The following is a 14,546-nucleotide window of genomic DNA, read 5'->3' as shown; positions in this document are numbered from 1 at the left end:
CCCCAGGAGATGCCACAGGCTTCCCCATGGCTGAGATCTCACCCACAGACCCTGAAGCCAAACACAGCAGGAGAGGTCCATGGAGAAGAATCTGATCTCTCTTTCCCAGATGCTCTCTGCGTTTTCCCTCTCATTTCTAGTCCAACCAGGTTATAGTGCTATCCCTCAGCCCCACCACACCCCTACCATGCTGGCATCGGGTGAGCATGTTAGCACGACCTCCTCCTCCTCCTCCAGAGCTGTCCCCAGCAAGCTGGGTGTGAAAGCTGTGCAAACGTACTGCTGAGCCCACAGCATGGGGCATGGCTGCGCTCACCACCTTCACATGGGTGCTTCTCCACATTTTGGGGGAGACAGCAAGAGAAATAACCCCAAGAAGGGCTGCAGACAGGCAGTGCCGTGCAGAGACCAGCACTGCTGCAGTCGTTGCACTGAGCAGCACAAGCTCTCCAACCCATAAATAAACCTGGGGGGATTTCACTTCTCTGCTGTTTTCTTTACATTGCTTTAAAGATTTGGTTTCGGCAGCCGAGGAGACCCAGCATTAAGCAATACCACCGGCTCAGGCAGCAGATGCCCACAGTCAAAAGATAACACATCCACACTGGCTTCATGCATACTCTCTGGTTTGGGACCCTCTCCCCATGACAGGGCCACATTTCCAAGCATTACCACAACCCGGAGAGCAAGACACGACTGGAAGGGGAGACTCACACCTCCCCAAGCGCATGGCTCCCAGAGCTGGGGCTTTCTGCAGCCGTGCCGGGAGCCGGAGCCCGTGTGCCGGGCAGGGTTCTGCGCGCGCATGCCCCGCCGAGCCAGGCTCCCCCCCGGCCCCCAGCAGCCAACATTAATTCATTAACAGTCCCATTAACACCCAGCTGTGGTTTCCCCCCAAACTCAGGCAGGGACCCGCTCCCCTGTGACAGCTGCTGACAGGCCAAGTTTCCACCTTCAGCCCTTCTGGAGTTCTATATAAAAATAAGCGGGGCTTTTTTTTCAAAAGGAAAACTGTATTTCCCCTATCCGCACGCCCGTGCACACGTGCAGGACTGCAGCAGGAATTTGCTCCAATTTCCCCCACCCACAAACACATCACCTTTGGCCAGAGACCAAACATGGGCATTTTCAGCCCAAAATATCAGGTTTTTCAGCACCCAGAAGACAAGAAGCTGGCATGACCCTAAGCTGGGCTAACTAGGGCGCCCGCTCCCCTGCCACGGGGTGCTGGGAGACCCAGCGGTGCTCCCGCCAGGGCCTCATCCAGCATCTTCAGCAAGGCAGCTGCCAGCTGCCCTCCTGGCATGGCCGAGCATCCTGTTTGCGGTCTGGTACCCAATTTCTATTTTCCCCTTTTCATCGTCTTTCCCAGACAGCTGTGAGCACCAGATGCTCCAGCATCCCAAGGAGATGCCCAGCCCAGAACCTACCTGGGACCTGGTAACCAACATCTATTTTCTCCTTTTCCACATCATCATCTTTCCTTGACAGCTGTGAGCACCAGTTGATGTTCAGGAGGCAACCCCTGACCCCCCAGAAGCCCTGGACCACCCTGTGCCCCAGAGGGGCTGATGTCCTTGCCCTGCTGCAGCCGGCTGCATACCAGGCTCTGCAGCCTGCGTCAGCAGCACAGGAGCTGGCTCTCTGGCTCTCTCACTGGGAAACTGGAGACCAGGGAGCAGAGACCTCCATGAAATGAAGGCCCCAGGGGATCAGAGCACTGCTCAGGGCTGGCTGGGTGTGCTTCCTTGGGTATGTCACCAATGGAGTGGCTTCAGCTCCCTGGAGAGGACAAAGCAAGGGCCACCTATCCCCCAAGGTGCCTGGCCCCTAGCAGAGTGCCCTGCTTCCCTTTGATCCGGAGGTGTTTGCCTCACCGAGAGCCCTTTAACTACTCGTTCCTTTAAATAGCAAAGCTCACAAATGCCCTATACGGCTCCGTGTCTATACGTTGTCTATATATTTGTGTACACACACGCACACAACACACAGAGATTTATTCGTGTTTTCAGAGTGGTTCAGGATACATTCCAGGACGAAATTCCAGCCAGTGCTGGAGCCAAGAACATCAGTGGCCCCGGCGTTCGCTGCCCCCTCTGCCTGCGCACACACTAAATACGGAAAGGGAGAGGTATAAATAGAGAGAGAAATACATGAATGGCCCTGTTTCCTTACTCAGATAGATAGGACGCGAAGGTCCGAGCGGAGTGGGAGCAGGCAGCCTCAGGAATCCGATGGTTGTGCCCCCTGGGGTGCAGCGCAACCCTCCCTGGGTGCTGCTGCCTGCCCAGATGTGCCCAGCTGTTCGGTACCACCTCTGCATGGGCTGGCACGACTGGCAGAGGCTACAGGGGCATTGGCTCGAGGGATAGGGATGGACCAGCTCTTGGAAACACTGAAAAAAGCTGCCCGTGTATGTCATAGGAGAAGGGGCACAGCTGGAGGTATTGGGGGAGCCTGGGAAGGGCTCAGGACAGGCAGGGACATGGTGAATAAACCTGGCAGCCTCTTTCGGGCACAGCGGGGGTGCAGGGTGCTGGAGAAGGCAGCACCGGGGGTGCAGGCAGCACCGCTCCTCTGCCCTGCCCGTGGCCGGTGGAGCCGGCGGGGATGGCAACCCCCCAGTCCAGACCCCATCAGCTGGGGATGGAGAAGCCGCCACATCCCTTGCTGACACAGAGCAGTGCCTTTAGAGCCCTGTCAAAGTCCACCTTGTTCTCCTCCCCAAAAGGTCCTTTGCTTGTAGGAGCCGCTGCCACATCCTGAGCTGAAGGGCTGGAACAGGCAGCCGCGGGGCACAGCAGCAAGGGGCAGCCTGTGCCCTGTACCTTCCCCCTGCCAGCCATTCCCGCATCCCCCCTTTGCCCTCCTCTAACCCAAACACAGCCCCAGCGAGCTCAGCCTGGTGAGGCCGGGACCCCAGACGCCTGCGCGCTCCCCGCTGCCCCCCGCGTGCTCCCCAGTGCCGGGCAGCTGCTGTGGCCGCGGGGCCAATAATGCCCAAGATGTGGGAGCGGGGCCGGGGGTGGCAGCGGGGGGATTGCTGCTCCGCTTTCCGGAGGGGGAAGGGGCTCTCCCCCTTCAATGCTCCCGTTTGAGCTGAGGCCTGGCACTGGCTCAAACCACTGCTTGCTGACACGAGATCAATCATCCCCCGAGCTGAGCTGCTGCTCGGCAGCACCGCACGGCCGGTGCCCATGCATGGGCTGGGGCCTCTCCTGCAGGAGTGGGGTCTGGCCCCTTCTGCCAGACAGCCTGTGATGCCCCTCCGCCTGCTTGCAGCAGTACCCGGCGTGGCGTGGCGTGGCGTGGCACAGCATGGCACGGCACAGCTTTACATGGCATGGCACAGCATGGCATGGCATGGAGAGGATGAGGAAGACTTCGACTTGCAAAGGACAGTTCCCTGCACATGCCAGACCACATACCACTGCAGAGCCAAGGGCCATGCAGTGCCCCAGAGAGGGTGGCTGTGGTGGCGCTTGTCCATCCCTCCATCCCCAAACAAGCCATGCTGGGCTGAAGTGGGGCCGGGACCAAGCAGGCAGCTGCCCACACCTGGCCCGGGTGCCACCCACTCTCCGCAGTAGCAGTGCCAGAGCTGCGGCCAGGCACAGCCGCAGTCACAGGGGGTCAGGCTGTGAAACCCCCTCATCCCCACGGGGCTCCCAGGACAGCAGCCGCTGCTGCCACGGCACATCCCCATCCCTGGCAGAAGCAAGGGCTGGAGCAATCACAGCCAGCCCGGCCCCGGCCCGGCTGCTGGGGGCTCGCTCCTTGCCTGCACTCTGGGTACTATTTTGGGCAGGCTGCTGCCCCAGGGTGTCTGTGCCAAGTCTGGTTTTAGCAGCATGCAGCTCCACTGACTCACTGCTTGTGCAAGCGGCCTGTGGCTGCCGGCGGCAACCCAGAAAGCACGCCCTGGCCGGGCCCCCCTCACCTGATGGGGCCTCAGCAAATAAATAAATAACACCGCAGTGCCACAACACCGCCTGCCACGCGCCTCCACGGCAAACACCGCGGCGGGGCCAGTGCCCATGCAGCGGTCGGCCCCCACGCAGTAATGAGTGCCTGTGCTCCTCCCCAAATGCCCCACTGTGGGCACAAAGTGCTGGCCCCTGGCCCCCGTCCCCTCCAGTCATCAGATGTGGCACTCTGCCCCTTGCGCCCGTCGGTGCCGGCATGCACGTTCCTGCTCTTGTGAGCATGCTCGTGCTCTTGCACACGCGCTCATGCTGAGCACAGGCGATCCTCTGCTCCTCCCAACTGCAGCAGCGTGCAGCTCCTTGCGTACATGTGTGCCCCGCTCCCCCCCGCACGGCCACAGCCCACCGCGTTTCCAGCATGGGACCCAGACCCCAGGGCAGCAATGAAATGGGGTGACCAAGGTTTGCTCAGGAATGAAGCAAGGACCGCACAAGCGGCCCCAATCCAGAACCGGACACTGGCACCCATGGGTCTCACTGGACTAGCACAGCACAGATGCTTGGCTGCACACAAGAGCTTGCTCTGCTCATGCAAGCATCCCCAAAAGCCAGTCCCACGCTGCCACCTCTGCCCCGAGCCAGCCTGCCTGAGGCCTTGCAACTTTTGCACTGTTCAGCCCTGCTAGCCACAGCGCCACGGCCACCGGCTCCTTCCCCAGCTCTGTGCCGAGGGAGCCCGGCATGGCTGAGCACTCGCAGCATCTTCTCCCCCGGACCATGCACCCTGCGTGCAAGCAGCCCATGTCGCGCCCACACCGCCGGCCCCACTCTGGCCCGGTCACAGCTGCAAAGCCGCAGCCACCTTGCGCTAATTAAAAACATCCCTCATTGGAAAGAGCCAAAGGGCTGCTTCCTCCCCACCGCACCAGGCTGGCGTGGGTTTGAGGGATGCCGTCCCCGCCCTGCAAAACGCGCGGCCCACCACCGCCTTCGCCCTCGGCCAGACCACGGCAGATCCGCTCCCCGGGGCTTATTTTTAGCGCCTGTTAAAAAGGAGAGGCAGGGCACTGAAGGCCGGCAGCGTGCAGGCAGGTGCCTGGCTGGACCCTGAGGCAGTGATGGCCGGTGGCTCCAGCGGGCGCCCTGGCCGCCCTCCACCTGCCCCGCTGGCCCGTGTCCCCTCGCGGGAGGGGGACGGGCGCCTGGCCCCCGTCCCAGCCCCGGTGAGGAACAATAAGAGGGACACTGACCCCCGGGCGCCCTGACGTCAGCCGGCACCGCCGCCGGCACCGCCGCCAGCCCTGGCTCAGGGCTCCCGCTCGCCCTCGGCCAGGGCCGCGCTGGAAGCCGCCTGTTTGTTTATCTTCCTCTCCGGCATTGCTTGTTTTGATGGCACATCCTCCTCCTCCTCACCGGGCCCCGGGGTCGAGCCGTGAACCCACTGCGTCCTGTTTGCCGAGGTCCCGCGCTCAGCTTGCAGAGGCATGGAGCAGCCGCCCCCGTGCACACCGGCCGCAGCAGATAAAAATACGCAGGGCGAAGCATCCTGGGGCGCGGGGGGGACTATTTGCACTGATGGTATCAGTGGGTTTGTCCCCAGAGTACCTGTCCCTGCCTTCCCCAGGGTGGGGGGCACGGTGCCACATGGACCCCCTGACCCTGCCCTCCTCGCAGAGCCGGACCACAGGCTCTGGCAGAAGCTGTGTCACAAAACTCCAACCATAGCCAGGCCGGGACAAGCTCTCAAAACCATGCGTGAGCACCCCATGCTGCCCCATGGGGTCATCTCTGCAGCCCAAAGGGACACCTGAGGACAAAACACCTCCAACCCGCTGGGTCTTAGGCTGCTGGGAAGGGTGCTGAGGCAGCCCCGGGGTGCTGAGCCCTCTCCAGCCGCCTGCTCTTTCCCCTCACGGCGTGAACCCCTGGGCTTGCCAATAAAAGCTGCCGGCTTTGCTTCGGCTCGTACACGGCCGCCGCTCTCCTTCCAGCTCTGCCCAAGCCCAGGCAGCTGCTCAGCAGTGAACCCTTGCCAAAAACTGCGTGTGTGAAAGCGTCGTTTCCTAAACGTATAAATATTCCCAGGGCTTTGCTGGAAAACTCCCCATGATTAGTTAAAATGCCCTGGACAGCCGAGTGCACACAAGCCCAGGGAAAGGGCATGTTTAAGCTGAGAGGCAGGAGCGTCCATGTACCGTTCTGCCCTGGGGAACTGGCAGGTCCTTTCCTCTCCATGGGGGATGCAGCAAAGGTTTGGGAAGCAAGCGCTTTCCCGCATCCCGCCAGGCCTGCACCACACCATCACAGCCCCTTCCAGCCAGGAGGTGCTTACCGCTACCAAACATCCACAACCTGAAGCCCCGTTTCCCAGAAGGAGAGGCTGGAAGGACCATCAGATCTCTCCTCCTGACCTCCTGCCCACTGACGTTCAACCACGCACATCCCGAAAACAAGGCCAGCAACTTGGTTTTCTTCCAGGCGGGCTCCCAGCCCACTTTTGGAGACATCAAGAGATGGAGGATCAACCACTGCCCTTGGGAGCGTGCCCCGATCACTAATCACCCGCGGGAGCAAACCCAAGTGCCTCCATCCTAGCTCCAAATTGCCTGGCTCCGTCTCCCAGTGCCTGGCTCATGCTCCGCTGCTCTCCATGAGATTAAAGAGAGCCCTTCACTAACCAGCATTTTCTCCTTGTAAAGACCCTCACGCACTGTAATCAAGGCGCCTCTCAATTTTCTCCCTGATAAGCTAGACGGAGCTCTTCCCTTCCAAGTCTCTCAATGCCCGGCTCATTCCCCAGCCCTCAATTCATTCCTGCGACTCCACGCTGATTGTCCGGCGTCTTTTTGAAAAACCAGACACAGGAGTCGGTCGCAGCATTCCCAGCTTGCCACAGCATGTCCCAACGGACCCCAGCCCCTCTTGCTGCTCCTTTTTGGAGCTGGCAAATGGAGTACAAAATTGTGTGGGGGCTCTGAAATGCCTGCCCAGAGACAACAAGATCATCTAGCCCACCCTTCTGCTGCAGGAAGAGATGGGAGACTGGGGTGAACAGCCAGATTTGGTGGTGGAGAGCTGCAAAGCTATATTTGGAGTTCCTCACTAACACAAGACCTAGGAGGCATCAGGAGGAACGACGAGGTACCACGTTCAAACCAAAGGCAGCAGCTGCTCGCATCTCCTGGCTCATTGCCGTGGGATGGTACATGGGCCAAAAGCATCATCAGCAGGTTTATAAAGCAACGGGATGAATGCAGAGAGGACAGATCCCCGCGGGCAAACTGAAAGCACAACTGCATCCCTCAGACCCGGCTGCCTGGGGATGCAGAGGGGAAGCATTTCCCAAGCCCTGCCATTCCCTGTCCAGTGCTCCAGCCCCAAGATGATGCTCCTGGGCTGTTCCCGGGACACACAGTGCCAACTGCCCTCCCATCTTTTAAGTCTCTGCCGGATGAGCTCCCCACCAGCCACTTTTGCCCAGCTTTGTGCAGGGCTGCGTTGCTCCCCTCCTGCCGGCCCCGCTGCCCGAGCAGCCACCTGGCACCACCGAGCACCTTCCCCCGTGTCCCACACCCTACCAGCTCTTGGAAGACTCTGAGTTTCAAGCCTGATGTTCATCTTTAGCAGATGTTGTTCAGCCGACCCTTGGACAAAGACGTACTTCATCATCCCCTGATCCTGGCACGTCCGCCTGCATCCTTCCAGCGACAGCACCGAAACATTTACTGACTGCTTCTGCCATGTCTGCTCCAGTATCAATCATTTTACCACCTCCGTCTACTAATAAGCTTATCCCGTTGCTGGGAGCTTGGGGTTTTCTCCTACTACACTAAATAAAAGCCTTTCCTTCTGTCCTTCGCCATGATTTTTCCCTGATGTCTTTAGCTTCTGTTATCCATTTTCTACACTTCATAATTTCTAATTTATATTGATTGCTATCTACTCCCGCTTTCCCATTTGTTATAAACTGCTCTTTTATTTCTAATTGCTGCCTTCACTTCGCCGCTGAACCAGAACGGGCTCTCGGCCAGCGCTGCCCTCTTTCTTGATTGTGGAATTGTGGCTTTTTGTGGCTTCTGAAATTCTTCTGAAAGAGCTCACCATTTTCATTCACATTTTTCTATCTAAATGTTTCCTCTGAGCTGATTTCACTCATAATTTTCCCTCTGCTTTGGGAAATTAGCCCTTTCAAAGCATGAAGGATATAAATTACTATTTAGGAATGTCCTTTCTTTGCCCAGGGTGAATGTAATCTGGTCATGATCATCAGTCCCTAGGCAACCTCCAAGTTGCAGTCCAGCAGTGAATTCATCTCTATCCATCATAACCGGGGGGAAACAAAAGTTGCCTGCGCTGGATGCAATGCCTCTTGTATAAAAAAGGGATCATCTCTAATTTTTAGAAACTCTGCAGATGCTTTATTGCTGGCTGTGCAAGAGCATCAGCGTGTGTCTCACAAAGTGATGTCCTCTCGAAGCCCATGTGACCCCACAGACACCCTGGCTGACTCCCTGGTCCCCAGCAGACACCGCTGCTCCCCACTCCTGCGCCTTCACAGCGAGCACAGCAACGCTCAGAAGCATCCTGAGTCTTTTTTGCATTGATGGGCATCGATCATTTCTGATCTTGCCACATCGGTTTGAATCATTTTAGTGCTTCTGTGATTATTTCCAGTACTGAAAAAGGATCAGAGGAAAAACTCTCTCCTTCCAGCCCCAGTTTCTCCAAAGCACATGTCTCATTTTAGAGCTGAGCGTGCCAAGGGGAGAGTGGTGGGCACAGCACAGATAACAGGCAGAAAGGCACTTGTCACCGCAATGCACCACTGCAAAGCCACCCCTAAAAGCAGCAGAGGAACCAAAAGGACCAAATGGTTTCTCCTCATTCACCTGCTCCCTGCTTGCCATCAGCATCGGTGTTTCAGGTCCACGGCAAGTGCGGGAGGCAGGTGAGGATGCCCCAGCCATGGCACGCTCCCATGAAGCAGCCAGCCTGGCTCGCACCCCTGGCAACTCCCAGAAGCCAGGCAGCAGCGAGAGGGTGACAAAATACGGCGCCACGTCCCCATCCAGTCATGCCAGATGTGCCCCCAGCTCTGCTCACCCTGCAGACAAGGTGCAAGGACACAAGGAGGGCCATGGGGGAGCCAGTGGGCATTACCTCTCTCCCAGCAAGTCCAGCCATCCCCACCAGTGCCCCCATCCAGCCCAGCACACCCCACAGTGGGGCTGCTGGTGCCGGCTCCCCACCACCCCTTTGCCAAAGAAGAGAGGATTTGCACCACTCCTTACCTCAGCCATGAAGTTCTGCTGAAACATCTTCTCCTGGAAGGGCTCTGTCCGCAGGCGGTCTGCAAGGGAAAGCAGGGATCAGCTCGGGCAGGTCTGGCCAGACCTCCCACCCTAGCTTCCCCTTCCCCTGCCCATGAGGCGAGGGGGCTGCAGTGGCACAGCTCCAGCATGCTCATCCCAGAGCCAGCAGGAGAGGCCAGTGGGCCCCTCAGGCTAGGGAGACATCACCCGGCTAGCAGAAGGTGCAAGGACCACAGGGAAGTGGAGGAATAAGGTTGAGCCTGTTGATGTACGCAGCAGCCAGGTAGCAGAGCCCAGAGCGCACCCACGCTTGTCCCAGCACCCTCCTGCAGAGAGGAGCAGGGGACAGTGGCAGAACATGCTCAGCACCATTCCCAGCTTGAAAGAGCTGCCTGGGTCTGAGCACCACACAGCCATGCTCCACGGGGCAGGGGACTGCTTGTCTCCAGCTGCTTTTCTGGAGGAGTGAGCCAGGCTATGCCTTCCTCTTGCAGGACAGGGACAAACCCCTGTTATCCCTCATTCTTCTCTGCACCTCCTTCAAAGCACTATTTTTTCCCCATCATTGCTAAGATGTTGTCTGGAGAAGCACCTGGCCAGCTTTGCTCAACAGCACTGGTGCAAACCTTCCTCCCAGCTTCCTGCCCAGGCAAGGGACAAGAGAGGATGCCTGCCCCCCAGCATGAGTCCCTGGACCCAAACTGGGTTGTCCTGGCTGCTCCAAGCCCTGAAGAGCGAGCACACAGCAAGGGAAAAGAGAGCATGGCCAACTGGCACAGCTCTAGCGCAGCTGCAGGGCAGATCCAGGCTCCTGTGGTGGGGTACCTGCCATGGTAGGGGGTCTGGACCACATCACCTTCCTGGCCATGATACACAAGTCAGGGCTGGCCCCCATTGGACCCCACATCCTGGGGGGGCAAGGTTCACACGGAAGGGCAAGTATCACCTCTGGCAGCAGGACAGAGCACGGTGCTAGCAAGGGAAAACCCAAAAAACAGTGCCCAGCCAACCTCCATGGGCAGAGAACACCCCCCCGGGTGGCTCCCCCAGGCAGGTCCTGACCCACGTCCTACCTGACGGGGCTTCCTCCCGCCTGTCCCCCCCAGTGGTGAGGCAGGCTGGGCACTGGAGGGGGGCCCATGCACATGGCTGCGCTTCCCGTGGTGCGGAGAGCTGGGAGCCCCTGGTTGCTCTCCAAGTGCTCGGCGAGCTACCGCACTCGGGAAAGGAGCCTGACACCACTCCAGGGCCAGCCCTTGGCATCCCCGCCGGCTCCTGGGGAGCGGCCAGGTGCTCTCGGCGAAGCGGAGAGCCCCTTGGCGACTCCCCAACTCCTCTGGCTACCGGTAAGGGCTGTTCCTCCCCCAGCTCTCCCCAGGGGCTACTCCCCAGCCTTCTGGCTACCATCTCTCTGCCAGCGCGGCTGAACATGAAACACAAGCCTGGCTGGGTAATAGCCAGAGGGAGCAGAGCACGCCAGCCCCGTGCTAAGGAGGAAACTCGTTCCCTGCTTGCTTGTCTCTCAGCCCCGGGCATTCCTCCTCACCTCTGCTGAGAGCAGCCCCGCTCTCCCTGTAGTCTTCGATCTCAGCATCCTTCTGGAGCAGCAGGGAGGTCAGCTCTTGTACCTGGTACTGCAGCGCCAGGCTCACCCGAATCAGGGGCCGCACGAGGTGACGGGACACCTAGGATGGAGGAGGGACACTCTAGGGAAGGTCCAGGGATGCACGCAGCTGTCCATAGAACGGTCAAAGCAGGGCAACCAGCAAGGTCCTAGCAAGAGCTGCACTCCTGGTCACACAGGGCTCCCCAAGACACCCCACATCTCACCCAAATCCAGTGGCAAGCAGTCAAAAAACATGAGCTGGGAGAAGGGAGCCAGAATGCTGCAGGACACGTCCCTCCATCCCAGCCCCTTTCACAGCTGGGGACTGCAGCATGGGAGAGTTTGGGTGGGAGAGCCCAATGGGGACAGGATGCAGGGGTGGGCAATGCTCCAGCCGCCATTTGGGGTGCAGCAGGAGGCAGAGAGGCCCCGCTGTGCCACCCAGACCCTCCCCACAGCTCTGCACACCCCAAGGCATGTTCCTACGCAGGAAACGGGCACAGCTGGATGAAAAACCAGAAGGGCCCGAGGTGTGAAACTGCGGCTCGGGGAACAGGAGAGACTTTCCCAGGGAGGCAAGATCAAAAGCAGCAGGGATCCCAATGCGCAGGACTCGCGCAGGCTGCAGCTCCCCATTGCAGCCCACTGTGCCCACCCTTAGCTTACGGCCGTGCAAGCCCGATGCAGAGCTCTGGGCTCGTCCCCTGCCCCGGAGCCAGGCTGGGCTGCCCTGGCCCACCATGTGTACGAAGCAGCCTCCTGCCCGTCACCTCTCGCAGCCCCTGGGAGGGCGTTTGGGATCCCCCCACCCCAGCACGCCCCTTGTCTTTGTGGCCAGGCTGAGCCCATGGGTGAGAGGGCAGCAAACCCAGCATCGCCTGCGAAGCCTTCTTGCTCCTGTGGCAAGCCCACGGTGGCCTCCATGCTCTGCTCAGCCCCAGGCATGAGCCACAGAGGTGACGGCCATCAGCCACCCAAGCGCTCAGAGGGCACCGTCCGCTGCAGAGCTGGGACGGGGCAAGCAGCGGTTTGCCAGGTGGGCTCCGTGCCCATCTCGAGCCCCTGGCCAGCTGCTGAGTAGAGCTTAGCAAGGCAGAGTTGGTCCCCATTCCTTCATCCACCCCAGCCACGCTCAGTACCCCAACTGCTTCCCGCCTCCTGGGTGCCCTGCAGACATCCAGCACGATTCCAAGCAAAGGGAGAAGAGCAGCTACCAGCCGAGAGCTAGGGCTTTGCATCAGCTCAGCCTCCACGCTTCTTGCCCAGGGAGGGACAGCAAGTCCCTAGGGCGAGCCAAGCCAGGACCCCGAGTTTATTTGCTCCCCAGTTCAACCTTGAAAGGAAGGACAGACACCCGGACAGCGGCTGGGGAGCCCAGCTCTCCTCCCCCTGGTGCCCAAGCACAGCCAGCCGCGGGGGAGAAGGGACCCGGGGGATTTCGGGCGATGCCTCCCCCGGCCGCCCGCCGGCAGCGGAGCCGCAGGGCCGGCCCCGGGGCCGGTGCTGCCGCCGGAGGCTCCCGCCGAGGCGGTTAGCGGGTACCGGGCGCCCTCTTGTGCGCGCAGGGCCGCAGGGCCCCGGGGTGCCGGCGGCGGCGGGGGCCGGCCCGGGCAGCCCCGGCCCCGCAGCGCCCATCCCGCCTGGCGAGGTGCTGCCCCGGGGTGCCCGGCTTGCCACAGCGGGATCCAGGGGCTGCTTCCCGAAACCCAGAATGGCAGGCAGCCCCGTGGTAAGAGCAACTCCTTAACAGCCGGGGAGACCCCGCTTTAATTCCCTCCGTCCCCTCGGGTACCTTCGGGGGTACCCGCCGCTCTGCGCCCCGCTTCACGGCGCGCACAAAGGAGAAGAGCATCGCCCTGCTATGCGGGGCGCTGGCAGGGCATCGTCCCAAACTGGACATCTCCCTGCTGCCCTGGTAGCAGCATGCGCTGGGCCACCCCTGCCTTGCCGCAAGGCACCAGCCAAGGTGCCAAAGCCTCAGTGGGAAGAAACGGGGACAGTGAACCCCTCGGCAGGGGCAGCAGGCGGAGCCAGGCACCCTACAGCCACCAGCAAGGCCCGAGACCACGCAAAAGCCTCCAAGCATTAGGAGACAGTCCTTAATTTTGGCCGTCACCCTCCCCAAACTCTCTACAGCTTTGCTCACCATCTCCACGGGCGCGGGGCAGCAGTGGAAGTCCCAGTAGAAGGGCAGTCCCGAGAGCTCGCTCTTCACGTGCAGGCTGAGGCCGCCGGCAGCGCGGTGGCAGGAGAAGGAGGTGGCGGCGTCCGGCTGCCCTGCCAGCAAGGGGCACATCAGGTTGCACAAGCGGTGCAGGAAGGAGGACACGGGGACCGTCAGCCGCTTGTTCAGCTCCTGGGGAAAGGCAAGAAGGTTAGGGGTACAGCTCCCGGGGAGCTCAGCACTGGGAAAAAAGCAGCAGAAACTCCAGCATAGAAGGAGCCAAACTACTTCTGTGTGTCCCAGTGCTGCAAAAAGCCATCCCTCGGCCTCGGCTTCCAGCCCCATGACAGGACGTTCCCCACTGGTTCTCCCAGGCCAGCTGAGCTGGAAAGGCTCTCCTGCCCCGCCAGCCCAGGAGGGTCTGGGTGGTGGGCAGGGTGCAATAGCCTCCAGTAGCGCATCTGCCCCACATGCCACCACAGTGTCACAGGCTGGAGGAGAGCTGTCACAGCTCAGCTAACAGCCAGAGCTGGGGGATGGCTGCCACTGCATGCCCACCCCTCCTGCCACCAGCCGCTCAGCACAGCCACTCTGTGATACAGGGACATGGCAGACAGGGGTGGCACATGGGGGCCTGGGCACACAGGCTAGGGTGAGGGGATGAGGCATGGCCCCATGTGTTTTGGGGGCCATGCTGACAGGACACCCCATGGGAACTTGTGCCTGGCTATGAAGGCGAGCAGGAGTCTCTCCGTCACTGGTGGGAAGACAGCCTCGTTTCAAGCTCCTCCTTGGTCCTGGGGAAATCAGCTGCCCATCCAGCCCACAAGTGAAACGAGTGTGCCAGCCTCAGCACGCAGCCCCAGTGAACACCTGGCTGCCCTGGGCATGCTAAATAGCCTGGCGCACTCTCCCAGGAGGAGGGTGCTTGGCCAGCCTGGGGTGACAGTGCTTGGGCAGAGCCGCCCGGGGACTCCCCAGGCTGGGCGTTTGCACCTGAGCCCTGTCAGATCCAACAGCCATTGTGTCACTAAGCAGTTTATGCTGGGATGTCAGCTGCTGCGAGGAGAAAAGGAGGTCCCTGGACTTTCCAGACACTCACCTTGGACCTTTGTCCCACGGCCTCAGCGTCTGCACTCTCGTACCAGACGCTGCTGAGGTCGGAGATCAGCAGGATGTAGCCAGTATCCCTGAAGCACGCTTTGGCAAGAAAAGCAGACTCACCAAAGCAAACAGAAGCCCAGGGCTGTGTCAGGAGGCTGCTCTCCAGCTCCTCAGAGCTCTCCATCTGAAAAAGAGCAATCAGGTCTCTGCCTCACACCCCACCCAGGAAGACCCGGGTCCCTGAGGTGGCCTCACGAGGACCCTCGGTCCCTGCTGGCCCCTCCATGATGCCAGCCCCACCTTGCAGCCAGGAGGTGAGGATGCTCAGCCAGCTCTGGTCACGTACATTCCCACACGTGCATGCAGCTCTGCTGGCACTAGCATTTTGGGAAGCTCTGTGCAGGGCAGTTCCTACCCCAGCTCATAATAAACAC

At 60.4% G+C, this 14,546-nt stretch overlaps 1 protein-coding gene across 1 annotated transcript in view; it reads right to left on the bottom strand.

Annotated features, from left to right (window-relative positions):
- The window catches only part of NHEJ1 (non-homologous end joining factor 1), a gene marked incomplete at both ends in the record, with an annotated part of 43,859 nt that extends 29,563 nt beyond the window's left edge, over window positions 1-14,296 (bottom strand). The window contains 4 exons of the mRNA XM_082312459.1: window positions 9,218-9,276; window positions 10,785-10,923; window positions 12,991-13,200; window positions 14,111-14,296. Coding sequence (XP_082168585.1) covers window positions 9,218-9,276; window positions 10,785-10,923; window positions 12,991-13,200; window positions 14,111-14,296 — 594 coding nt within the window. The remainder of the gene's footprint in view (window positions 1-9,217; window positions 9,277-10,784; window positions 10,924-12,990; window positions 13,201-14,110) is intronic.
- Window positions 14,297-14,546: the final 250 nt, after the last annotated feature.

The sequence above is a fragment of the Platalea leucorodia genome, assembly GCF_965183815.1.
Source record: "Platalea leucorodia genome assembly, chromosome: 5".
Lineage (NCBI taxonomy): Eukaryota > Metazoa > Chordata > Aves > Pelecaniformes > Threskiornithidae > Platalea > Platalea leucorodia.
Note: the sequence above shows the minus strand (reverse complement) of the source record. Positions and strands in the feature narration are given on the sequence as shown.